At 44.7% G+C, this 27098-nt stretch overlaps 1 protein-coding gene across 1 annotated transcript; it reads right to left on the minus strand.

The window, feature by feature from the left end:
• Nucleotides 1-1814: 1814 nt before the first annotated feature.
• Nucleotides 1815-25521, minus strand: LOC113015532 (prothrombin-like). The gene is made up of 9 exons (XM_026157532.1): nucleotides 25371-25521; nucleotides 17324-17617; nucleotides 17119-17235; nucleotides 16833-16956; nucleotides 5419-5586; nucleotides 5170-5343; nucleotides 4410-4588; nucleotides 4106-4176; nucleotides 1815-2051 (listed from the first exon to the last, which is right to left on the minus strand). The coding sequence occupies exons 1-9, from the start codon at nucleotides 25441-25443 to the stop codon at nucleotides 1896-1898; spliced, it is 1356 nt and encodes a 451-aa protein (XP_026013317.1). The 5' UTR covers nucleotides 25444-25521; the 3' UTR covers nucleotides 1815-1895.
• Between the last annotated feature and the right edge of the window lie 1577 nt (nucleotides 25522-27098).

Raw genomic sequence — 27098 nt, forward strand, 5'->3', positions numbered from 1 at the left:
TGTCCTGTTAGTGGAGTAAGTCCAGGGTCCGTTGCTTCAGGTGCTGTTGGTAGTAAATATAATGAATGACTGTTTTCTTGTACAGTGACACGTTACATTACTACATCACTAATCTGTTAGTTTCACATTGGTGGGAAGCGCTTACACTAATAGGATAATAAAAGGCCATTTTTTTCATGATTTTGACTTAAAAAGATGTTAAATTCTTATTTTTGGTGATCTTAAACGTGAACATTGCAGACCCTGAGGTCGACTGGAGCACGTTAATGTTTACTCTGCTGTTAAACAAAGTGTTTAATCAATTTGTGTCACTGACTCTGTTTACATGTACAAAAATTGTTCCAGCCTTTGTCCTTAATCTGAAATATACACCAAACTACAAACCTCTTTGTTTGTCTATCTGTAGTTGGTATTATTATGTGGTATAACAAGATCAACCCAAACAAGTTTTTAAAGTTTTCAGCTGTCTGAACTCAGCCTTCATTTATCAGTCCTTCAACAGTCTTCTTGGTAAGTTCAGTTTTTCATATTTATACAAAAAAATCATCTGTTCTGTATTGTGCTATAACTAGTTGAGCACAGCAAGGAACGGGGCTCCACCTTGTGGCACTTTTCAGCAATTGTGCTCTACTTTGTTAAATTATAAAGAATGGAGATAACTAAATCGGGGAAATTAAACAACCAAAATCTTGTCTTCTCACCCAAAACACTTAGCCTCTAAGGCAGGAATACACACACACAATCTGAAACACCAAATCTGAGTCTAAATAACAGAGCATCTTCAATGGGTCCCTTATCCTGCCAACAGATTTTAACTACCATCTTGGACTGCAGCTTGCAATGCAGGTCCGTGAAGAGCTTCTCCACCTCTGTCAGGCTCTGATCTTCAACTGCATTCCCAGATGTTGGAGTTTTAGTCCATCCAGCTGCAGACTAAGGAGAGCTTTTGGCCTTTATTTGGCAAATGTTGGAAGGAAACACAAGCTTATCACTCTACCTCTTAAGAGTTCGTTAATAGTTAATAGCCCACTGGTGCTCAGGAAAAGTTGAGGTCATCTCTGGGCTTGGATTTGGTGGTTAGTTTGTATCACTGCTGTAACTGCAATGCTTTAAACTGAACTTTGGTTAACAGATCTAGAGTAGCACTGCTGGAGAAACTTGTTGAAGTCAAAGAGATCATGAAAATAGCTCAACAGATGAAGATGATTCAGGAGTAAACAAACATAATGAGAACATTTTAGAGCCTCTGTCATGTATGAATAAACAGTAAAGGGGTGTACAGTGCAGCTATAACCTCTGTTTATGTTAACAATCTGTTGACTGGTTGCTACAAACCTCTGGAAAAATTCCCAGAGAACTCCTAAGACCACGTTGGCTTTTTGGTTATTAAATGGTCAGAATGGGAAATTCATAGAGTTGTGCTCAGTTTACACAGCATCATTGCCTTAATAAATTACAGTATACGTAGACCTGTTCAACTTACATTTATAGTCAACACATTAAGATCCATTTTGAGCAGGGAAATCCTGCCCAACCTGAAAATTATCAACACATCCCACATGTGTTGTCTGTGTAGTAAATCCTGGTTTAGGATATGTTGTTTATCAGAATAGTAATGGACTATGAGGCCATGCCTGCCACTGTAGTGACTGCTGCTGTTTGTGCTATCTAGTTTGTATCTGAGCGCGAACTTTGACCTCCTTCTGCCGGTTTGATTTTCTATCTTTGTTCATATAAAAGCTGCTCTGATGGCACTTTAACTCTCTGACTCTTATTGCTGCAAACCAAGGCTTGAATAACACCAGAGGCCAGGGTACAATACGTCGACAATCTTTATTGGGGCCATGTTGCTTAACAGGCTTGAATGTGAAGTGATTGACGTCGATGGTTTGTGTCTACTCATCATCGCTTCCTCGCATCTTTTCGATAACTTTGCCTATCCACTTGGTCATCCTGAACAGGTGAGTGTAGAAGCCGTACTTCCCGTCGCGATCGCAGCCCTCGCTCCATGACACGATGCCGATCTGATACCAGCGGTTCTCTGCCGGGTACTGCACAGGAAGACAGTTTCAAAATAAGACTCATTGTTTGCAAAGGCAGCTATTCTAAATTCTCAGATTGAACCTTTTGTAAATGGTAGAAAAGTCTTTTCAGAGCTGAAAGAACGAAAAACTCTATAAATATTTTAACTCCTTTTTCAGTTTTTAAGCAAAAATGCCAAATAACACTTAACTGTGAGTATGTATTGCTTTATATTGTAAGAAAATAAATGAAGATTTAGGCTGCCAGTTAGGCATATCTGAAGATTACGTAGTTATTCAACTTCTTGTTACTATCCCCCCTGTCTAGAGTTTGCAAAAAACCCTGCTTTTTAATATGTTATATTGTTGTTATGAGAAGAATCTTCAAATCTGTCTTTAAGTTTTAAACTCAACTTTGGGCATTAAAATTGATGAAGTTTTGGGCCGATGTTGACGAAACGGTTTGGGAACCCTATGTTTAAAGATCCTGCCAGAAAAAAGGCCATTCCAAAGAAAAACACAAGTATGTTTCATATGGGACTAAACAGCTGTGTAGGTTTAAGAAATTTGCCCAATAAACCTCACTAACTGGGAATCCTCACTAGTGAATAGTGAGTTTCAGTTCCTACCTTTTGGGTGAAGGTTTCTGGTGCCAAAGGGTATTTGGTAGGTGACCTGAACGTGAACTGCATAACGTTACTGAAACAATGCCAGAGAGAATGTCGGCCGTCATCGAAGCTAAAGGCAATCCAGTGAAATACTGGTGTATGATTGTGCAGTGTATATGTTTTAACACTATGTTAAAGTGCTGTGTGGCACTTTTCAAAACCTAGTGATTTTAAAGACCACAAAAATAATTTATAATCAACTACATGAAAGAATACGGAGTTAAAGCGATAAATAAAATCACATAAATCCTGAACAAACTGTGTGAATCAAATCATCATTGGTGTCCCAGAGAACACACATTTTCCCCTAGAAACCTTTGACATGGAGTTAAACTGGTCTCTAGGCCTGTGTGACTCTGAATTTAGTTGGAGAAAGCATGGCTGTATGACTTTGGCACAAACGAAGCATTGGTAATTCCTAATAAAAACATTTTGCATTTTCAGTAATTTTATATATTTGGGTTGTGGTAAAACATATTAAAGCCATAAAATACTGTTAAAATACTGTTAATGTCCAGATAGATTTTCAGGAAATGTTTAACATTTTTAACGTGTCAGGAACAAAAGTCTAATTACATTGTTCTTCTTGATGATTGAGAATGCATCAAGACGAGGAGTCAAGGAGGCCATTTACGTGAAAAGGGAAAGAGGGGGCCTAAGGGTACATCTTTCACCATCGTGATTGCAGCCATTCCCCAACTCTCTGTGAATGGTACTCATGGCCATTGATCAGTGGGTTTTGGTCAGTGGTTGTTGATCAATGGTCATAAGAATTTGCATAATTAAGATTAAGGAACTGACCTCCCAGCCCATTGTTCCTTCAGTGGGCTGGTTTCAGTCATTATGCAAATGTACTGTTTATAAGTTTGGGGAAAGCTGCAGTCAGCTGAGACTGAAGACGTCACTTAGATGAGTGACGAAACGTTTCTCCCACAAAACGCTACATCCAGATGAACAGAATCAACTTTTTGGATAATTACACTGTTGTTCAACTTATAAACAAGAAAGCATTAATTTTGGATATAAATGTTAATTTGATTCTATATGTAACAGTTAACACACTGTGTACATATTTTATTACTATGCGTTAATTAAAACAATGTCCTGAATTTTTAGCAGATTAAATTAATGTATATGTGTGATATTTACATTAAATGTTACAAAGCACTGAACAGAACATATGAAAATCTGTTTAAGTGTTAATATACTGTGTTTTACTGTGCTACTGTATCCTTCTGCAACTGTCTTACACTGCCTTCACTTCTGTGTGTTCTCGTGCCGTCGGTCTTATAATTTATTTAACAAATATTTTATTAAACAGCTGCTTGAGATATAAACCAGATGTTATCTAATGATAAGAAATGGTAAAGAGGAGACTTAATCTATCATTTGTTCTTCTTTCATTGTGATTCTCACCTTCATCACAAAAGGTCCGCCGCTGTCTCCCTCACAGGCGTCTCCACGATGGTTATCGTCTGGTTTATAACCTGAAACAACCAGAGACTGTAATTATAGAGAAACTATGACACCTTCAGGAGATGCAGGATCATCCTGAGAGAAACAGCCAAATTCCATTCAGTGCAGCCAATGAGATGGCAGCATCACTCAGCACACCAGGGGTTTATTCAGGATCAAACAGTTGGACCAAAAATAAGCCAAAGATAAAATATAAACAAGCATTTTCTTGAACAAATGTGGAAAATCTTTTGTTTTGTTTTACCAGCACAGAACATGTTGTCTGTGATCTTGACTGAAGTGGAGCTGCGGCAGATGTTCTGGTCCACTATCGGTAGGTGGATTTGCTGAAGGACTGATGTTAAATTTCTCACTGCAGGGTTCCAGCTTTCCTTCAGGCTCCCCCACCCGGTAACTCGGCCCTTAAAGCCTTCAGACATCAGACTGCCGGAAAAAATACCAGTCAGATATATCACAAGGCCTGTCACCATCCATAGTATAAACCTCACTGAACCAAAGTGTCTCTGACCACAGTTCTTAATAGCACCCTCTACTGGCGCAGTCTTTGCATTACTTTAGACTTTCCAAGAAGACAGAAGGAATCTGTGGGATCTGAAGAATCTTTTAACCTCCTGCAGGATAACTGGAGAAAGGAAAATTGATATCTATGCAGAAATAGCTATGTGACCAAGTTTGAGGACCTGACTTGATTTAATCAAATTGTTGTTTACTGAGGACTTTAAGCAAAGTCCTTGGCACAATAATAAACTGTGTTGATACCTCCCCGATTAATATTTCTAGCAGTATTCAACACCATATGAACAAAATAATCTCTCCAGCAAGCTCTATGTCGGACCCAGAGTCTCCCCCACATAAAAACGCTCCAGATCACTTGACAGAACTGGAAATTCAATTCTCCATTCAAGACACATTTTCACTTGTTTCCTTTCATTTGGTGGGAAATATAATCAAAGAATTTGGTCTGAACTTGTCAACTTTTAATTGGTTGCAAATGTTTGTCTTACAACTTGGCGACGGGCTTGCTGGGCAGGCAGATAGGATGGATCTTATCAGTGAACGTGACCGGCCTTCTCATGTGCAGCAGAGCGATGTCACAGTTCAGGTTTTCCTTCCAGTTGTACTTGGGGTGGACAATGATTTCATCAATTGCCACAATCTTCTCAATGCCACGCTCAAACCTAGAAAAAAATGACATAATTCCAACAGGCCTTCAAATGAAACTAATGATAATTAAGACAGACACGCCTTTTTACATGGTGCTTCTGTGTTTTCCCAGGCGGCCCAGTATATCGCTGACAGTGAAGTTCTTGTTCCAGGGTGGGTAAAGGATGCAGTGAGCTGCAGTGAGGATCCACTGATCACTGATCAGACTGGCTCCACACAAAAACTCCTGTGGGCTACGCCTGTACAGCATCACCTGCCTGCAAACAACAAAATTATTTATTAAGTTAGAAATATAAGTTGAGTCAAAAACAGTTTGTATCTTAATGGTTCTTTTATTTATTTCTGATTGGCAGGATCCCACAACCTTTTTTCTTTTATTTATTAATTGTAGTGAGTCAATTTTTCTTTCTTGGTGTGTTTTCTAAGGACATTGTCAAGATTTAAAAGCTATTGATGTTTCTTCTTTTCGGTATATTCTTGGCAAAGGAGAATCTTCATTGGATGTTTGCTCTTACAGTTCTAATGGGCAGAGTGAGGCCTGTAGATTCTGTTGGATCTACAGTGTAAAAAACTTGCGTGGGAAGAACAAATGTGTCAGGATTGCACCATTTGTGAGGGGAAGAATGTAATCACAGATATATTCCTGCAAACAGAACATTTCTTTGGCCTCAATATTTAACTGCTCACTGTGGAATGTATACATATTACTAATTTGTCACTTACCACTGTTTAGATTCCTCCATCAGCTGACACAGAGGTCACCCAAATGAGTATGGTTGTGGCGTATGGCTATGCATAATAACTGGAAGACCTGGTCCACCCTTTGCATCATAACCTGGGCCGGCAGCATGACTTTCAAATCTGTCTCAGCTTTTTTACAACAAAGAAAAGATACCGAAAACCTTCCCTGTTTCATACTTTTATTTATTTGCTTGATGTTACTTACTGTAAGTCTTTGAATCAGCGAAGCCTGCAAGCACAGACCTAACAGAGCCCTTCACTTTTTCTATTTCCTTGCTACCTCAGCTCTTTCTTTTGGGTATTTTATTTACCTTTGAAGCTACTTGATTTTCAAATTCCAATTTTATTTGTCACGCTCACAATCATACACAGTACAACATGTAGTGAAATGCTTATTGTTATGCAATGCCTATAGTAAAGAAATTTGCAAAATTTACAAATTTTATGTTTTAGTAGTTTACAGTAAAAAAAATTACACTTTGAAAAATGTACATAAAAAGAGGCAATAAGAGTTCCATAAAAAAGATCTAACAGATTTAAAGAATAAATTAAGAATTTAACCTAACAGGTAAAGAGTAAACTAAGAGTTAAAGGTAAATTATAAGATAAAAAAAGTAGAATGTACAAATAGACAATTTAAAAAAGAAAGTATAAGAATCGTGCAAATAAACAGAGTGTCTGCGGCGATTTGATGTATAAGAGCCCAGACTACCCCTGGTTCAGGGCCCAAATAGACTGGGGGAAGAAGCTCCTCCTCATTCTTTCTGTTTTGACCTTAAAGGATTGACCTCAACAGTGAGAAAAGTTCATTGTTGGGATCGGAGAGGTCTATCATGATCTTTCTGGCTTTGGTCTTGCAACGTTTAGTGTAGACAGACAGCAGGTCAGGAAGCTCAGAGCAAATGATGAGGATGATGATGAAAAAGCTTTATTTATCACTTGCTTTTGGCTGAGCGCACCACTCTTTCAAGATCTTGTCTGTCCTGCTTGGTGCTGTTCCCATACCAGGTGCAGATGTTTCCCATCAGGATGCTCTTGATGGTGCAGGAGTAGAAGTTAAGCACCCTCAGCAGCAGATGGAAGTTTCTAAGTCTTCTGGGGAAGAAGAGATGCTGGCGAGCTTTCTTGAACAGGGTGTTGATGTGACATGACCATGACAGGTCCTAAGTGATGCAGACACCCAGGTACCGGAAGCTGTCCACTCTCTCCACTGGCGCATCACTGATGATCAGGGGCTCGTAATTCCTTGCCTGCTTTGTACTGAAGTCCATAATCAGCTCCTTAGTCTTGCTGAGGTTAAGCAGGAGGTTGTTCTCCTGATACCACTTCTCCAGGTCCATAATCTCCTCCAGGTAGGCCTTCTCGATATTGTCAGAGATCAGGCCCAACACAACAGTGTCATCTGCAAACTTGACAATGGAGGTGGTATCTGATGTGGCTACACGGTCGTAAGTATACAGTGAGTACAGCAGGTGGCTTAAAACACAGCCTTAAGGCACGTACTGAATGAGATGTAGGGAGAGACTTGTTTTCCCATCCTCACTGATTTGGTCTGTCTGTAAGGAATTTGAGGATCCACTGGCACAGTGATGAGCTGAGTCCTAGATCCTTCAACTTGGTGAAAAGCTTTAAGGGAATTATTGTCTTGAATGCAGAACTGTAGTCCATGAACAGCATCCTAACATAATTCCCTCTGCCAGTGTCCAGGTGACTCAGGGATGTGTGAAGCAGGTGTGATATGGCATTGTCTGTGGAAGATTAGTCTGGTATGCAAACTTAAGTGGGTCAATGGTGGCAGAAAGTGAAGAAGTGATGTGGTCTCTTACCAGTCCCTCAAAACACTTCATCACTGTTGATATCAGTGCTACTGTGGCTGTGCGATATGACCGAAATCTCATATCCCGATATAAGACATCTATCGTCCCGATAACAATATAAATTACAGAAATGTCACATTTTCTGTAGATTCTGTGAATCTCGGACAGCTCGATTTGCGTGAATTGTTTCCAGCTGGGCGTCATTTACCTGGAGTCGAGTGTTTTAACCGATGTAAGAAACTTTACATTTTTAGACATAAGTTGTAACAGCCGCCGTTTACTTTGTAAGTATTTATTACACAGAGTGCTGTGGAGAAAAGCCTGTTCTAACATTTGAGTCTAAGGTTTATTTTTTAGCACCTGACGGCTCTTTTTGCTTCTCATCCATAAAAGCATACTTGATTCAGTTTATTTTGAAAAGCCTCAACAGGATCTTGAGCTTTATTGTGAAAGGTTTATGTAGAAAATAAACAAGCGGACATGCGTTGATTTTACCGTCGTTGTTGCTAATGACAACACATAAAAACAGGAGCTTGTCTGTCCGTAGTGTGGTTATATTAAATATAAGAGAAAGAGAGAACTTTAAGGAATGTAATATAGCCACTACAGTGACCATCCAAACTATGAAAAAATATTGCTGTAAACAGTTTATTTTGCGACACCACGAAACAAACGATAAATGAAACAATAGATGTTTTTATATCGTCATCTGATATATATTGTTATATTGATGTGATGGCATGCCACACATGGTAAGCTCCACACCTCACCACCAGTTGATTCACGTTAGTTTAATTTACAGTCACTACTTTAATATATTCTACTTATTGTTCAATATTGTTTCTTTATTAAATGTATTTATTTTTCAATCACACCTTCCAATGTTTATATGGCGTGCACACATATTAACCTTGCAAGGTCAAAGTTCTGTTTTATGTTATATTAATACATCTTTCTTTGTTTGAGTTACCTGGGGTTTGGCTTCTCCTCCTGTCTGGTAAAAGGTGTGGCAAAGGGCTGGGAGACAGCCTAATTGGATAGCACCACATGCTTCATTGCCTGGGGGGTGTTTCATGTTTGTTTAATTGTTTTGTATTAGTTGGTTATATGGCAGCCATCTTGTTTTCCCCCGTGTGTGTCATTTGGTTTAGCTAAGTCAGTATTTAAGTTTCCCCATGTGTCATTTCAGCAGGTCAGTTTATCATATGTTTGTTTGAGGTTTTTGTTAATTATTATCTTGAGTTTAGTCTATTGAGTTGACCTCTTTTATTGGTCTGCCTGTTTAAGTTTTGGCTTTGTTAAATATATTTTCATATTTTTGGGTCAATAAAACCCCTTTTTTGAATTAAAACCACCTGTGTCCTTTATGCTTTACTGCTTGGTCCTTGACAATCGAACAGCCCTAAGTGCTACTGGACGATAATCATTGTGGCAAGCGGGCTGTTGTTTCATAAAAACAGGAACAACGATGGACTGTTTGAAGTACATGGGAACCACTGCTTGGGCCAGGGAGAGGTTTAAGATCACTGTAAACACCGGTACTAGCTGGTCAGTGCAGGCTTTCAGGACCCAACCAGGGATTGCATCTTCTCCTGCTGCTGTTCACTCTCCTGAACAGCGTTGAAAGCATTGTTCCTTACTGGTCCTCTCTGCACACATGCAGCCATTTGTTGTGTTATTTGCTGCAGCATTAAAGCGAATATAAAATGTGTTCAGCTTATCAGCCAGTGAAGCGTCAGCATTCATCACTGTCATTCAGCTATCTGTTTATAGTCTGTTATTTTCTGCAGTCCCTTCCATTGGCTCCTAGAGTCGCACTGTTGTAGCTGTGACTCTAGTTTTTCCCCGTAGCTCCGCTTTGCCTTTGCAACCACGCATGCGCACATTGTAAACAGCCTTGTATTGGTCCACATTACTGGAGATGCGACCCGCTTTGTAGGCAGTGGTGTGCGATCTCAGAGCGTCGTGGATGTTTTTATCCACCCACGGCTTCATACACTAGTTTCCTGATATATCCCACAACCACTTACGTAAACATGTTGATGCCATCAGAGCTGCACCAAAACATGTTCCAGTCTGCGTCATCCAGTGCATCCATCCAGCATGCAATCTCTCTCCTGATTGGTGCTTCCTGCTTTAGTCTTTGTAAACAGACACGAGGAAGATGATGGTGTGGTCCACTTTTCCAAATGCCGGCAGAGACTGTGCTTTGTAGCAGTCTTTGAATGGATTGGTCTAATGTCCTTGTGCCCCTGGTGGGGAAGGGGATGTGCTGGTGAAGGTTATGAAATGTGCATTTGAGATTTACTCTGTTAATAGCTCCCATAACAATGAGAGCAGTATCCTAGTGAAGTGTTTGTTTTTGTGTGAGAGCCTCATGTAGTTCACATAAGTCTGAGTCCGAGTCTGAGTCCGTGTGTGACAGAATATAAACAGTGCAGGCAATGACCGCAGTGAATTCCTGAGGAAGATAGAAAGGGTGACATTTAACGATCAAAAGTTCCAGATTGGGTGAGCAAGAGCTTGTGAGTGGAAAAATGCTTGTGCAGTCGCACCATCTCTTTTCTTCCTCGGTGCCATTGTTCTGTTCATTTCTTTTCTTCGGTAGACCGAGAAAGTATCGCTAGGTTCAGCAATGTCTCGGTGACAGTGTTGGGAAGGTTCGTTTTAAAATGTATTCCACTACAGATTACAGAATACATGCCCCAAAATGTATTTTGTAACATATTCCGTTACGTTACTCAATGACAGTAACGTATTCTGAATACTTTGGATTACCTATTATATTATCGTGCTTTTTACAACTAAATGAATGTACTATTGCTGCGTGTGAATTATTACTTTTACTGAAGGTTCCTCGCCATACCAATACCGACAAGATTTTTAAATCTTAATATAAAATGAGTAACAGTAGCGTGAGCATTCAGTAAGGCTGCACATTTTGCAGTGATCTCATATAGAAAACTATTCTGCACGTATATAAAACAGGTCCCCGGCTCTGAACCGTAGTAAAGGGACCTCTGGCTAATGCGTTGGGTTGGTGTCGGGCTCATAGCCAAAAACTAGCTTTACTTTGTTGTGTGGGTCAACTTTGCTAGCGAGAGACAGAGAAAGGCGTCGAAAGGCTGCTCCAACGGAACTTATTGTTTCGGAGAAAAACACGAAAAAAGTGTACAGTCGAGTCTTAATAGCTTACTTACAACTGGGCTCGTCAGGCACTTTTTTTGGCTGCAGTGGTTATTATTATATTTGCATGGTTCCAGCTCCCGTTTCTGCTCGATGACAGCTCGTACTTTTCCTTTTTCTCCCTCCCTCGCTCACAGACACATAACGTGTATAGCAGTCCATTCTCCCTGCAGCACAGACTAAACTGTCCATGAGGCTACATTCTTTAGAGCTATGCCTGTAACACTCTGCCTATTGCCTTCATATTAAATCATTTTTGTGAATATCTTTTTAAAATATTTCTTCACGTCATTATGTGGGCTGCAAGTAGAGGTGACATGGGCCGCGAGATTGAGACACAGGCATTAGAATAGAGAGGGCATAGCCGAACATATGAAACAGGAAAATACCGCCGTGTAATCCCTTTATTTCAGTAAAGTAACTGTATTCTAAATACCACCTTTTTTAAACGGTAACTGTAACGGAATACAGTTACTCATATTTTGTATTTTAAATATGTAAAGGCAGTACATGTATTCCGTAATTCCCCAACACTACTCGGTGAAGCAGAGGATGATGCAGTCCCGAACAGAGATGGGCAGTAACGCGTTACTTGTAACGCGTTACTGTAATCCGATTACTTTTTTCGAGTAACGAGTAAAGTAAGGGATTACTATGGCAAAAACGGTAATTAGATTACCGTTACTTTCCCGTAGGAACGCTGCGTTACTGCGTTACTAAAACCGTGATTTTTTTTTGCAAGAATGTCTCATGACAGTGGCGTAAGCAAGTGCGACGTTTGTGACAACAGCTGTGTGCAGATCAACAATAGATCATATATTGAGTGCGGGAGAGAGTATGAGCGTGCAGGGTTTAAAGCGTGGAAGTACTGACCTTACTTTAAGTTTGATTCCATAAAAAGTGACAAAAACATTAGTGTCCATTGTGCGTGGGAAGAAAACTTCTTTTTACAGCGAAAAAAAACCCCCCTAAACTTCCAAGCAAGCACCGAGTGCGCAACGACGTAATGGGAAATTCACAGAGCTGCCATATCCTTCCACTGACCGCTGCGGCTCACCTGCACCAGGGTAAACCTCCGCCTACCCTGCTCCTGCTTTACAGGTGAAAATAGAGCAAAAGGACCGCTAGTCTTTGACTTTATTTATTTTCTGCTGTGTTTTACTTGCATCTATTTGAAAGACTGAGTGTAAACACACAAAAAAAAAATTTATGTGCTGGAATGTGCAGAAAATAGGTTTTGTCACGGCGAGTGAGAGGAGCCGTGTGGAGGAGGAAAAGGAGGATCCACACGCAGGCAGTCGTGAAGGTGTAAAAGGTGATTTATTGAACACAAAAGGAGAGGCAAACGGCAACACGGAGAACTAAACTAAACTGGGAAACAACTAAAACTACAAAGCACAAACCTGAATGAGAATGAGCAGAGGAGAATGATGATGGACAGCAGGGAGAACACACGGGTGAGACATGGTAGATACACAGACGGACCAGCAACTACAATAACGGAGGACATGACTTAAATACACCCAGAGAACACAGGGGAATTACACACAGGTGGTGGACACAGCTGGGAATGATCAACAAGACGAGACAGAGGTAAAACTGAACACACTCACATGAGACCCAGACCTTCACAATAAAACAGGAAATGAGAACACCACACCAAGACGCAGACCTGACACTGAGAGACAGACAGAATGACACATGGAACCTGAACTAAACTAAACGTGAGATACAACAGAGAACAAATCCTTAAACATGAAACTCAAATAATAAACATCATAATCATCATCATAAACACAACAAGAGAACAGGAAAACAATCCCTGATGCAACTAAAACCAAAACATAATAACCTCAAACATGGAATAACAAAAACATAAAACTCCACATACTGGGTCCAACGGACCCAGACCCGTGACAGTACCCCCCCTCAAAGGGCTGGCTTCTGACAGCCCCAAACAAAAAGCACAAGCACCAAGCCAGGGCGGGCGGAGGGGGCCCAGGAAGGAGGGCCCGAAACACAAAAACCAGGAGCACGAGAGTCCGGAACCAAAACACGACTGTTCACCAGTCCATAACACAGTCAGGGGGCCGACCATGCACACAGCAACGGCGGCGACGGGCAAACAGTTCTGGGGGCCGACCGTGCACACGGCAACGGCGGCGACGGGCAAACAGTTCTGGGGACCGACCTCTTGGAAGGTAGTGGCGGCCACTGAGCAGGTCGGGAGGACGGCCGCAATGCCAGCGGCGGCGACGAACTCTTTCCGGAGGCCGTCCCCGAAGGCCATGATGCCATCTTAGAGGCCCGGAAAACGGCCAGCAGAGGCGGGGCGGCGTGGCAACCACAGGACCAGACGAGGCCGGACCAGACGAAGGCGGAGCTGAAGCTGGACCAGACGAAGGCGGAGCTGAAGCCGAAGCGGAAGCTGGACCAGACGAGACTGAAGACACGGAGGCTGGACCAGACGAGACTGAAGACACGGAGGCTGGACCAGACGAGACTGAAGACACGGAGGCTGAAGCTGGACCAAGCATGGATGAAGACACGGAGGCCGGAGCGGAGGCTGAAGCTGGACCAAGCATGGATGAAGACACGGAGGCTGGACCAGGCGAAGCCGGAGCGGAGGCTGAAGCTGGACCAAGCATGGATGAAGACACGGAGGCTGGACCAGGCGAAGCTGAAGCGGAGGCTGAAGCTGGACCAAGCATGGATGAAGACACGGAGGCTGGACCAGGCGAAGCTGAAGCGGAGGCTGAAGCTGGACCAAGCGTGGATGACGGCAGCGGGACGGCTGCGGAACCTGACGGCAGCGGGACGGCTGCGGAACCTGACGGCAGCGGGGATGCGAATGGCGATGATGTGAATGCAGCAGGCGGTGGCGTGAATCCTGCAGGTGATGATGTAGAGATGTGCTGGCTGGGTCCTCCAGGACCGTCAGCAGGTGTGAGGACGTGCTGGCTGGGTCCTCCAGGACTGTCAGCAGGTGTGAGGACGTGCTGGCTGGGTCCTCCAGGACCCTCAGCTAACGAGGCATGGTGCTGGGTGGGCTCCTCGGGCCCTCCAGCAGACGTGGCATGAGGCTGGACGGGCTCCTCGGGCCCTCCAGCAGACGTGGCATGAGGCTGGACGGGCTCCTCGGGCCCTCCAGCAGACGTGGCATGAGGCTGGACGGGCTCCTCGGGCCCTCCAGCAGACGTGGCTTGAGGCTGGACGGGCTCCTCGGGCCCTCCAGCAGACGTGGCTTGAGGCTGGACGGGCTCCTCGGGCCCTCCAGCAGACGTGGCTTGAGGCTGGCCGGGCTCCTCGGGCCCTCCAGCAGACGACACTTGAGGCTGGCCGGGCTCCTCGGGCCCTCCAGCAGAGATTGACGGCTGAATGGGTCCCTCTGGTCCTCCAGCAGAGGACAGGGGCAGAGGGGCGGACTCACTGGAGCTCTCAGCAGGGGATGACGGCTGAGACGGCTCAGTAAAGTCCTCTAATGATGCCACTGGTGCTGGCATCTCGACCTCTAGGGGTCCAGAGGTGGCTGGTGACTGGCACCCAGCCTCTGGGGAGGCCCTAGAGGGAGCAACAGTCTCTGAGATGGCCAGCTTAAATGAACCAGTTAAAGTCTGTGTGGAGTGTGTTCCCTGCTTGTAATGAACAGATGAAAAAAAACAAAAAAAAAAAAAACAGTTCTTTTCGGGTTGAATGGACTTAACTTGTTGTGCAGGAGGAGTTGGTGAAGATGATGGCTGAATAGGTGGCTGAGCTGATAATAAGGCTGATGAGTCTTCTACCAACTGAGCTATTGACTGGGCTATGGACTGTAACATAGTGTCTACTAAGTCTGGCTGAGACTGTAACTGGGCTATGGGTAGTGAGGCTGAATGTGATGGAGGTGACGGCTGGGCAGCTAACTGAGCTTCTGGCTGGGAAGCTGACTCAACAAACCCAGCCCCGGTATAAACAGTCACATGAACTGGTGAAACAGACGGAGCGTCTTTTCCACTCACCACAGCCGGCAGTTCCGAAGTCCTATTCTCCAGCTGTGGGGCGACGCGCCGTCGGCGCGATAGTCGCTTCCTCCCGGGCAACACCTCCGGCGGGCCGGGCAAAACCTCCGGCGGGCCGGGCAAAACCTCCGGCGGGCCGGGCAAAACCTCCGGCGTCCGGCTGGGTTGGGAAGCGGTAGCGGCTGGTGGGTGTAGGTGAAGTTCGTGAAGGATGAAGTCTTGCACGAGTGGGTGTAGTGAGTCCAATAGCCAGAGATAACAGGTAAGGAGGTGTTGTAGATCGGCTTCCACGGAGTGAAGAGGCGCTCCTCCCTCATGCTCAAGCAGCCGGTAAACCAACTCAGAGGCGGAGTGGATAGCGGCCTCCTGAAGCTCCCAGGGTGGGGTGACTGCCGCTGGATCCATATGTGGCTGGTCCGTACTGTCACGGCGAGTGAGAGGAGCCGTGTGGAGGAGGAAAAGGAGGATCCACACGCAGGCAGTCGTGAAGGTGTAAAAGGTGATTTATTGAACACAAAAGGAGAGGCAAACGGCAACACGGAGAACTAAACTAAACTGGGAAACAACTAAAACTACAAAGCACAAACCTGAATGAGAATGAGCAGAGGAGAATGATGATGGACAGCAGGGAGAACACACGGGTGAGACATGGTAGATACACAGACGGACCAGCAACTACAATAACGGAGGACATGACTTAAATACACCCAGAGAACACAGGGGAATTACACACAGGTGGTGGACACAGCTGGGAATGATCAACAAGACGAGACAGAGGTAAAACTGAACACACTCACATGAGACCCAGACCTTCACAATAAAACAGGAAATGAGAACACCACACCAAGACGCAGACCTGACACTGAGAGACAGACAGAATGACACATGGAAACTGAACTAAACTAAACGTGAGATACAACAGAGAACAAATCCTTAAACATGAAACTCAAATAATAAACATCATAATCATCATCATAAACACAACAAGAGAACAGGAAAACAATCCCTGATGCAACTAAAACCAAAACATAATAACCTCAAACATGGAATAACAAAAACATAAAACTCCACATACTGGGTCCAACGGACCCAGACCCGTGACAGGTTTAAATATTAAACAAATTTCTTCCAGTCAGTGAATGTTGCATATAATTACATTTTTGCTTGATGCATGAAGTTAAAAGATTAAAACTAATAAAACAAGTTTTAAAAAGGGACTTTTCCATTTGATTGCATTTTGTATGATGGATTATGTAGAAAAAGTAGAATTGGGCTGAGAGATCTATCGCTTTATCACCTATTCAGGTTGTAAATCGTGTTTTTAAAAAGTAACTAAGTAACTAAGTAATTAATTACTTTTGAAAATAAGTAATCAGTAAAGTAACGGGATTACTTTTTTGGGGAAGTAATCAGTAATTAGTTACTGATTACTTTTTTCAAGTAACTTGACCAACACTGGTCCCGAATGTCTCTCTGAAACTTGACTCTGGCCCTGAGGTCATCACCCTTGTTCTTGATGGACTGAAGATTGGCTAGCAGTATACTGGGCATGGATACACTGTGTGTGTGTGAGCCCCTAGCATATGTTACTGTTTTTATGTTTTAGGTGCTATAGCACTGCAGTCTCCTGAATTTTGGGATAAATTAAGTATATCTTATGTTACTTTGATAATCTCCTGATGGGAGTCTGATCTGTTTTGACAGACATCCAGAACAATTTTGTCAATCATCCTTAAAGTCATGTTTATCTAGTGTCATTACCATGGAGCCGAGGCCACTTCAGCGTCATCATCCTGAATGATACGACACCATCTGCTGAAAAGCATGCATGCTTCGTTTGCATCTGTTTTGTTCTTCTTTTCAAACAGGGGACGCTGTCCACAATCTACAGCACAAGAAGTCAATAAAAACTTTGATAGATGGTCAAACACAACAAAACTATTAACAGGCTAGATGGATCACCTGCTTCTTGAATTGTTCTCTTTCAGCTTTTTGGGGTACAGGGATTACCTGATGCTTGCTGTCACTGCCCATTAAGTGCACTCACCATCCTCTCCTTGTCCAAACGTGCGAGGACTGAAAAGGTTTTTCCTGGCCTGACCTAAGACGGAGCGCTCCCTGCCTTCGGTCACAGTTGTTTGCTCAGGCCCTAATAGTGGGGCATCTGCAGGAAACAGGTGGACAATTGAAAAGGTAAGGGGCAGGTAAACAGGTGGATTTATTTAATAGTGGATTGTAGGTTTGTACTCTACCACATAGCTGCAGATCACAGTAGTCCATTGTTATATTTCCAGCAATCCTGACATAGCACCAGGGGCCCTCATAGTCACCGTCAGGATTTCGGCACTTGTTGGTCTGCAGCTGAACTTCAGAGATGAACTCTTTGTCCCGACTGAGGGTTTTTACCTCCGGTAATGACCATGGCAGGCAGGTGTGACCTCCTATGGTAACACTTAGGTCCCCATTATATTCTATACCATAATTGGGCAAGCACAGTATAGGTTTGTGTGGTTTCGTGGCCACAGTGGGTGGGACAAAGTCTTCACCTTCAACAAAAATAAATAAATAAATAAAAAAGACAGATCAGCTGGCACAACAAGGAGTGGATACTGCAGAGAAATTTAATCCTAGATTGTATATGAGCCCTGAAACACTCCAGGATGTAAGAAGAGTTCAGCAATGATGTGGAAACCAAAGACTGTGGAAGAAATTCAGTGACTTGTGAGCAGCTCATTTTAGGTGTTGACATGGCTTTCCAACATTACTAGCACAAGAGTTTCAACTAGCCTAAAATGGTGCAAGAATATTAATTATTATCATTTGTGACACAGGACCCCGTGAACATACATATGCACGCACTGGCGTCAGGTTGGATTAACAGTCCTTTTTATTTGTGGCAATGCAACAACCATGGCGCCAACTCCTCCGCAGCCCCTATCAGCTGCTCCAGCACCACAGTGTGCCGATCCGCCTGGTTGGATTAACAAGGGTAGATTAACAATCATTTTATTTGTGGCAATGCAACTGCGGTTTTTAGCCTTGATCAGCTCAGGACGCAGACACTCCTTGCTTGTTGCCACACACTCCTCTCCTGCCTGACTGTCACTATCAAAAAGAGCAGACACACAGTCAATTAACCTGCGAGGTACACCTGTTCTTCCCGCCTCTGTGCCGCCTTACGAGCTCACTGAAACCAGAAACCATCGCACCTCCTTTTTGGTCTTGGAGCACGGGCATGATGTTATCGCCGCTGTCTTCTCTACCTGAGGGCGCATCTGCTAGCCCCCCAAATGGTACCCCAGATACTGTACCTCCCTCCGTCCAACCGCACACTTCTTCGGGTTGGCCGTGAGCCCCGCCTGCCTCAGGGACTCCAGGAGTGCGGCCACCCGCTGCACATGCTCCGCCCAGGTGTCACTATAGATGATAACATCATCCAGGAAGGCGTCAGAATATTCAGTGTGTGGCCGCAATACCCAGTCAATGAGGCACTAGAATGTGGCCAGGGCTCTGAACAAGCCAAACGGATTGGTACAACCCACGAATTGGTACAAACCGTACAAAGTGAAGAAGGCAGTTTTTTTCCCCAGGACAGACACGTGAATCTGCCAGTTCTTAAGTTTCTCCAGTGCCAGTGTGAAAAATTGGGCAATGCCCAACAAAGAGTTCGTCGACCCGGGGCATTGGATGCACATCAAACCGTGACACTTCATTCAACTTAAAATAGTCGACACAGATCCGTATTCACCCATTTTTCTTAACCACTTAAGAACTATGGGGTTATACCACCCACTGTGAGACTCCTCCTATTACTCCCAGCTTTAGCATCTCAGAAAATTCCTCCTGCACTAATTTTTTTTTTTGTTGCGGCAGCCTGTAGGGCCGTGAACACACCATCACGCCAGGCTGTGTTTCAAAATGGTGCTCTATGAGAGAAGTACGGCCGGGGAGGGGGGAGAACACATTGGCAAAGCACCATTGCAACACAGCAACATCCGCTCTCTGGGCCTGTGCAAGATGGTCGTCACAATGGACGGAGGCAGGGATGGTGGATTTTGGCACCTCCTGCCCCAACTCATCTTTCTCCTTCACCAGGCTCTCCAAAGAAGTGGTTTCACCCGTGATTGTGCCCACCCCTAAGATCCTATATGTATGTGTAATGAGAGTGTGAATAATGTGAATGTCTAAGTTGTGGGATAAAATTGAGGCAGAGGCAGCCAGAAGGGGACAGAGGGGGGGGTAGCCTCCTCTGCGTCCTGGTGAAATACCCCTACTCCAAGGCCCTGCATGTGTGGGTGGTTGTGGTGGAGCGGGAAGAGGGAGGCAGCTGGAGATGGGGAGGGAAGGAAGGGAGGGGCAGGTAACCCCTCCCTGGGGCCAGCTCCCCCGCTGACCCCAGTAGGCACTCCCACACTCCGCGACCCGCCAGGGAAAGGGGGCCCAGGCCCATCCAGACCGGGGCCCAGTGCAGCAGCGCCTCCCGGCCCCACAGAGCCCGGGACAGTTCACCCAACCCCACCACAGAGAAAACTGCACCCACCCCACCATCCACTCATCTTCCAGACTACATAAGACAGTAAACGCCCAGGCTGAGATCTTCCTCCACCTCTCCTGTATCTCCCCCTCCTGCAGAGAGAGTCCCCGAAGAGAGGAAAGCTCCTGCAGATGTGACCATCTCCCCCACCAGTTGAAGAGCCCCCCAGGTGGCTCGACGCACCGGCGGCACCCTGCTCCAGGGCTGGGCCCCCATGCACCCACCCGCCCACAACCCCGGCAACACACCAACCAGGACCCAAGCCCCCGAGGCCCGGCCCGGGCCCCAGCCCGGAGACGGAGCACCCCCAGAACCTCACGCCCATCCCGGACCCACCCAGGGGCAGCCAGGCTACCAGGTCAGTAACCCACGTCCGTCAGCACAGACCCTCCCCTAGCCCCGCTGCACGCAGCCGCGAGGAAACAGTCACCCGAGAGCCAACAGAGCCCCCAACCGGACATGACCGCTACCCCGGGTTGAGCCCCCCAAGGAAGATGCCTCCGGGGAACCCCCCGACGCCCTAATCACGGAGTCCATATTACCATCAGGGTGTACACCTCACCCCTGGCGTCGTTGCCCACCTCTCAATTTTAAATACACTTAGACATTGAGGGCTATCAGGAGGGACTATGTGCTCACCTGCTGCTCTCTGGCAGGTAGCTCCATGCCCTCCTGGGTTTTAATTGCACCTTAGAACACACATGCATCAACACTACAATGAGCGGGTGGAGGGAGGTTTGGAGTCTTCTCCCACCCCCATTCTCTGCGGCCTGCTGGAGCGGGAGGGCTAGGAGGAGTTGGCCGTCCGACTGCGGTCTGGAGTGTGGGGCCTCCCTGCTGCTACGGAGTCGGGGTGGTCTGCCTCTCCCCACCGCAGGGAAAAGGGTAACACCACCTGGGTCTGGGTGCAGTTCCCCCCTCCAGGGGCAAGGGTACCTAGACCCGGTTTGTAGAGTACGCTTGGGGAGTGTGATCGTGTGTACAGCGTCTCTTTATGTCTGTCTCCACGTTGGTTGAGTGTGGAGTGAGTGCATATGAGAGCATGAGGGGGGGAATGGATGTTTGTGTCTGTGTGTGCCTGTATCTCTGTGTCTATATGTCAGGTTGGGTATCAGACACCACCTCTCTGGGGACACCTCAGGCCCTCCAAGGTTTGGAGGCCTATCTCCACCCACCACCACTTCCCCTGCCGGTGGCGGACTCCCTCAGGTGTCGGTGCGTTGGTGGTTCCTTGTGTCTGGGGGTGGGCGCCCAGGTACACACCGGCTCACTCCTTGGCGGCCGCTTATCGGGGCCTGGAACCTGGGGCTCGCTCGGGACCACTTTGGAGGTGGGGTGCCCCCGGCCTCTCGGCCTGGGGCTCGGTCACTCAGGCACAGCTGGCTGCCGGCGGAGCTCACGGGCGCGTCACTGCAACTCCCCCTGGCTTCTGCTCCGCGGCTGCTGAGTGAACCCTCATCTGGGACTCTCCTCAGCTCTTGCTGGGACAGTGGCGCGGCTGCCCCTCTGTTGGTTTTCCATGGTCTCTTGTGTTCTGGGGGCCTCTGGATGTCTGGAGTTTTGATCTCCTCCATACCTGCTTCATACCCTGGAGGACGGGGCTGTGGCCCCCCCCCCCCACACTCCCTAGCAGATCGTTACATGGAGAAACCTTTGGAATACAAGCACGCTGATCCACACAGGTATGCACACGGGTGTTCACTGCTCGTAGACTTAAATTACACCTTTCTTGGCTACTACTTCGAAGCACATCTGTCCTGCGTGCTGCACAACAACATTGAATATTTAGTATATACTGCTGTTTACACTTAGCTAGATTAATGCGATGGTGTTGTGTTTAGTATGTTGCTTTGTTTTTTTTGTCTTCTATTCTTCTCTCAACAGGTGATCCAGGAGATTTTTATTTTTTTTCTCCCCCCCTTTCTCACTGTCCCTCTCCCCTTCTGTTTTTCCTTTCCTTCCTCTTTCTTTCTCCCTTTCCTATCCCTCACTCATGTCTGTCCCGTCTGTAACATCTGAAAATAAAATATAATAAATAATAAAAACAAAGATCGACCAAATGGACCAATACGGCAATGCCACGAAGATCCATTTGGCAAAGTAAATCCATTGGGTATCCTTGTTGGTCTTCAGACAACAATTCTGATGGCTAAAGAACCAAATGGGACAGGCAAAAAAAAAAAAAAAAAAAAAAAAAAAAAAAAAAAAGAAGTGGTTTCACCCTCTCTCCAGGCTTTAAGGAGGTTGAGGTGGTAAATCTGTGTGGCTCCTCCCCTGTCCAACCGTACTACCTTATAGTTAAAGTCCCCCACTCACCGTGTGACCATGATGGGTGCTTGCCACTTGGCAAGCAGTTTGGAGCTGGAAGAAGGGAGCAATACAAGCACTTATCCCCCCGATGAAAATTGCCTGAGTCTAGCCGTTCTGTTGTACAAGCTCTGTTGACGCTGCTGGGCCTGGAGTAAATTTTCTCGTGAGAGCCACCCCAAAGAGTAAAGCTTTAATCTCAGGTCCAGCATGTATTGAGTTTCATTTTTTGCAGGGCTCGGATCTTCCTCCCAGTTTTCTTTAATCACGTTGAGCACTCCCAGTGGTTGCCTGCCGTGGCTACCTGCCACGGGGGGTGCCACAGCAACTCAAAGGGAGAAAATCCCGTGGAGGCCTGGCACACCTCCAGCACTGTGAACAACAGAGGATCTAACCAGCAATCCCAATTGCATTTATCCTTGTGAATTAACTTATGGATCATATCATGGATTTTAATGTTTTTAATGATTTTAACGTCTTATTCAGCTGATCCACCAACCCATCACTCTGAGGGTAAATGGTAAATGGCCTGTATTTGTATAGCACTTTACTTAGTCCCTAAGGACCCCAAAGCGCTTTAGACATTCAGTCATCCACCCATCCACATACACATTCAAAAGCTACATTGTAGCCACAGCCACCCTGGGGCGCACTGACAGAGGTGAGGCTGCCGGACACTGGCACCACCAGGCCCTCTGACCACCACCAGTAGGCAACGGGTGAAGGTCTTGCCCAAGGACACAACGACTGAGACTCTCGGAGCCGGGGCTCGAACTGGCAACCTTCCAATTACAAGATGAACTGCCAACTCTTGAGCCACGATCGCCCCAGGGTGGTAGATGCTAGTGCGAATAGATTTGCCCAATAATCCGTGTAGTTTCTTCAGCTGAGACTGAAGCAGTCACTTGGATGAGTGAAGAAACACTTCTTCCACAGACAACGCTACATCCAGATGAACAGAGTCAACTTTTGGGGAATCCGTATAGTTCCTTTAGTGTGCGAGACATGAACAATGTGCCCTGGTCAGTCAGTATTTCCTTAGGAATACCGACTAGGGAGATGACCTGAAACAGTGCTTGTGCCACGCTCCTCACGGAGATGGTGCACAGCAGCACCGCTTCCGGGTATCACGTAAAATAATCCACCAGGACTAATACAAAGTGATAGCCGCATGCACTCCGGTAAAATGGCCTGATGAGGTCTATACGAATACGTTCAAACGGGACCTGCATTAAGGGTAATAGATGCAAAGGTGCTTTTGGAATAACCAGCTGGCACTCTGGGCATGATGCACACCATCAGCGCACGTTGGCCCAGATGCCAGCCATTATATGCTCCACAGTTTTTTCACATCCCATGTGCCCTGCCGTGGTATGGTACCAACAACTGGGTGTCTCATTTGTGCGAGCATTGCGACTCACTCGATAAAGCCTATCGTTCCGCAATTGGGAATGCAGGTAAGCCAGCATGGCCTCAGGGCTGACCAGGTGACCAACAATATCCATCACTTGGTTGTAGGCTGAGTGTAGGGTGTTGTCCCGAGACTGCACCAGAGGAAAATCACCTCCGGTGGTGTGGCCCACGGATGATTAATATAAAATGATTAATAGAAACTTTTTGGGATTGGATTTACACAAAAATGCATTCTGTGGTCCCACAAAATGCATTTTTCTACTTTTTTTTCTTTCTAATATCAGTGAAGATTTTATCATATTCAAATGACACAATATGCATTGCTACATATATACATACATATACATACATATTGTTAAGATATGATTAGAATAAGTCCCTGGGACATTCTGAATGTTTAGACCAATTCTGAATCACTAGAAGGTCAGTAGATAACAACATTAGATTATTAGGGTTAGGAAGAGAGGTGTTTTGGTTTTCTGTCTCTTACAGAGAAAGGAACAGACACCAGACGAGGTCACAGAGATGCGAGGATCCTCCGTAGCAGAGTCAGACACAGTGACTGCCGAGACATCAACTGGGTCCAAGGGTCATGGCGTTTGGGCTCCAGCTAGTCACCACAAAAGGATGGATCCCATAAACACAGCAATAACCATGAAGGGGTTGGCGGAAATCCGGGAACACCAGACCAACGAAGTTCGAGAGGCTTTTGGGCAAAAAGGGGACACCTTCCTGTTCCTTTTTCTGGAGAATACACAGATCGTTGTTTGAAATCGGGGCAGAATAATCCCCTGATCTGTGTTACGACTGAAGGGTTGTCTAACCCCTAAGGTTGAAGAATTAAGAGCAGAGGATCACCCAACTGGACGACACTGGTAGCTGCAGCAATAGAATAAAGGCTGAAAGCAGTGGGAGACAAGGAGAGTGTCATCTGGACCTGCTACTGTTGGAATCATAGTTTTTCTTGCATCTGAATTGCGCAAACACAGAGGTCATCCCACATATGGTTCGCCCCTCAGGGGGACAAAGGACCTCAGGAGTGAGAAGAGATGAACCCGGCCACACTGAATTGAAGGGTGTTGGTGAGGTCATTATTCTAATGACCTCATCAGGGGGAATTGTTAGATTCTAATATTATTTTATGCCATGTTATACCCCGAATTAAAGATTGTGAATTATTATGTAGTTTTAGTTTGCATTATTCTCCTGAATTAGAAGAAGCTGATAACTATTACATTAGTTAAACTGATTTGCATTACATTAAATTGCTGACTTGTTGTGAATGAATGATATTGTTTTATGATGCATTATATTGCTGAGTTATAAGAAATACTGTTCGCAGAAGGTTATTGTCTAATTTGTCTGAGTAGAAGAGAACAGAGTGTGCTGGAGTTTTCTGCCCCATTTCAGCAGGAGCAGATAAACAGGGAGCCAAGGTCGTAGCTCAGGCGCTGTGTGAGAGAGAGCATGTGAATGTTTAGGCTTTTTATGATAAGGTGGAGGCACCAGAGGCTATAAAAGTTTGAGCAATGCTCCACCATTTTGAGATTTTGAGGCTGTCTGCATCAGTGTCCATCTCCCACGCGTGTGTTCATTAAAATCATCGTTTGACTCAACCCGGCCGGACCAGTGTTGTTATTGTGGTTTTTTCTCTTGTCTCCATCCCCAATATTTTGAACCTTAACAGTTGTAGGCTGAGTGTAGGGTGTTGTCCCGAGACTGCACCAGAGGAAAATCACCTCCGGTGGTGTGGCCCACGGATGATTAATATAAAATGATTAATAGAAACTTTTTGGGATTGGATTTACACAAAAATGCATTCTGTGGTCCCACAAAATGCATTTTTCTACTTTTTTTTCTTTCTAATATCAGTGAAGATTTTATCATATTCAAATGACACAATATGCATTGCTACATATATACATACATATACATACATATATTCAAACCAAAGTACAATTTTGATCTAAATTATTCATATTACTGTTATTGTACACATTGCAAATACCCTTGATCCTACTTTAAAGAGGAAAGGAGTTCATTACCATGGTTTGCCACACAGCTGTGCAGGAGAAACAGCAGCAGAACAGCAGCAGGTTTTGATGTTGGTTCCATCATGATCCAGACCTCTGAGCAGATCCTCAGAACCAGATCAAGCAGTACTCAGTGTGTCCTTCTTTGTTTGTCCGTCTATGTCTCTCTGTCCGTCCTCTGGAGGGGGGGGATTATTGACCAAAGGGTCAAAGTTTGAGCCAGGCTGATGAGTCGGTTATGTTTAAACCTACATGTTTACTTTTTCTCAACAACTCGAGTCCTACTGTGAGTTAATACTGCTGCAGTTTAACACAACGGCTCTGAAACTATACATGAATTATTGTTTGGTATTAAAACATATGAGATTCATATGACAAGTCACAATTTACAAAATAACAAGTCCCTAAAAAATCTTAAAATGTCTTGATTTGGCCTGTATCATCTTTGGGACATTTCTTACATTCGAACACCTGCAGTGTTTTTGAAAGTAATAATAAAACCAGTTGTTCTGGTCTTTCATTACAGGCTAAAGCTATCACCTGGCAGTAGATAGATTCAGTTATCATAGTCTTGAGTTCCTGAAGTCAGCAAAACGATCCATTGTTCTGTCCAAACCCATTATACACAAAAATTATTCAACATTTAAAATAAAAAATTTTTAAATGTTAGGTCAAGTTCATTATTGGAGATGACACCAACCCTACCCCTATGGGCTGTTTTGGTTTTCTCTTAAATACAAGTATGGAGTTAGGCATCACCACCCACAGTTAATATGCACCAATGTGTTAGGGCTACAATGGGTTTTTGTTTTGGCCATGTGCTCAATAAGCAATGCTCCAGAAACTAGATGTTACATTTTAAATAAATACTCAAATTTTGACATCAGACTTTCATTTGGGTGTGAATATGGTCCTTAGCTCTTTCACCTCCAGTAAGTCAATTTTTCAACCATAGCAGGACATCAAGAAAAGACCACAATCAATTGTTTTCAACGTCTGATGATTGGTGACTGGAGATCAGTCGAAGGGCATATCTCTCACCAACAGGGACAGTCTCCAACCCTTCTCAGAACCTCAATATGTCAAGCAGTTAAGAAAATGGCTGGACGTTCAGTTTGCAGTAACAGTGATTTAGAAGGAATTCGTGTAATTCCATGATCCCATCAGAGGGTGCAGTTTTACTGCTGTCAAAGATTTGCTGTTATATTCTGTGTGAAACTACAGCTTGGAGTTTATAAAGAAACTTTTTAAAACATGAACAAAAACATATGCAAACAAATTTGACATGAACTACTTTTTGTAGTTTTTGATATTTTACATTATTAGTATATATCACTGTTGTCCAGATAATGTGTGGAAATGAAAAGTTGAACTGTAAGTAAATGTCATGCTCTAATCATCTTTGACGTTCAGCTCAAAATGTTATTTGTTCACTACACGATTTCTGTCTGCTGGTGGTACTAAACTCAACGATATTGCATTTGTGGTTTGCACCAGTTATTTATTTATTTATTTATTTGACTCAGAGGTCGGTGAAGTCAGGTGCACTTTTACTGTTACTAAGCCTGTCAGACATATGTCATTTGTGTAAATAAAGGCCACTACTGAGGTCAGAGGTTATGTACCGAATCTGATACTTTACCTTGTCTCACTGAGCATGTTATGAACTCATATAGCAAGCAGCATATTGGAAATAATTAACATTTATTACTGCAAGATATGATACAAGTCTTTAAGACA

The sequence above is a fragment of the Astatotilapia calliptera genome, chromosome 23 (assembly GCF_900246225.1).
Source record: "Astatotilapia calliptera chromosome 23, fAstCal1.2, whole genome shotgun sequence".
Taxonomy (NCBI): domain Eukaryota; kingdom Metazoa; phylum Chordata; class Actinopteri; order Cichliformes; family Cichlidae; genus Astatotilapia; species Astatotilapia calliptera.

What these genes read in the sequence shown, in the direction of transcription:
- LOC113015532 (XM_026157532.1), bottom strand. Translation starts at nt 25,443, where the DNA reads ATGATGGAACCAACATCAAAACCTGCTGCTGTTCTGCTGCTGTTTCTC. An exon ending in AGACAACATGTTCTGTGCTG is followed by an intron (nt 4,177 to 4,409) that starts GTAAAACAAAAC and finishes TGGTTGTTTCAG; the next exon opens with GTTATAAACCAGACGATAAC. An exon ending in GCGGACCTTTTGTGATGAAG is followed by an intron (nt 2,052 to 4,105) that starts GTGAGAATCACA and finishes CTTCCTGTGCAG; the next exon opens with TACCCGGCAGAGAACCGCTG.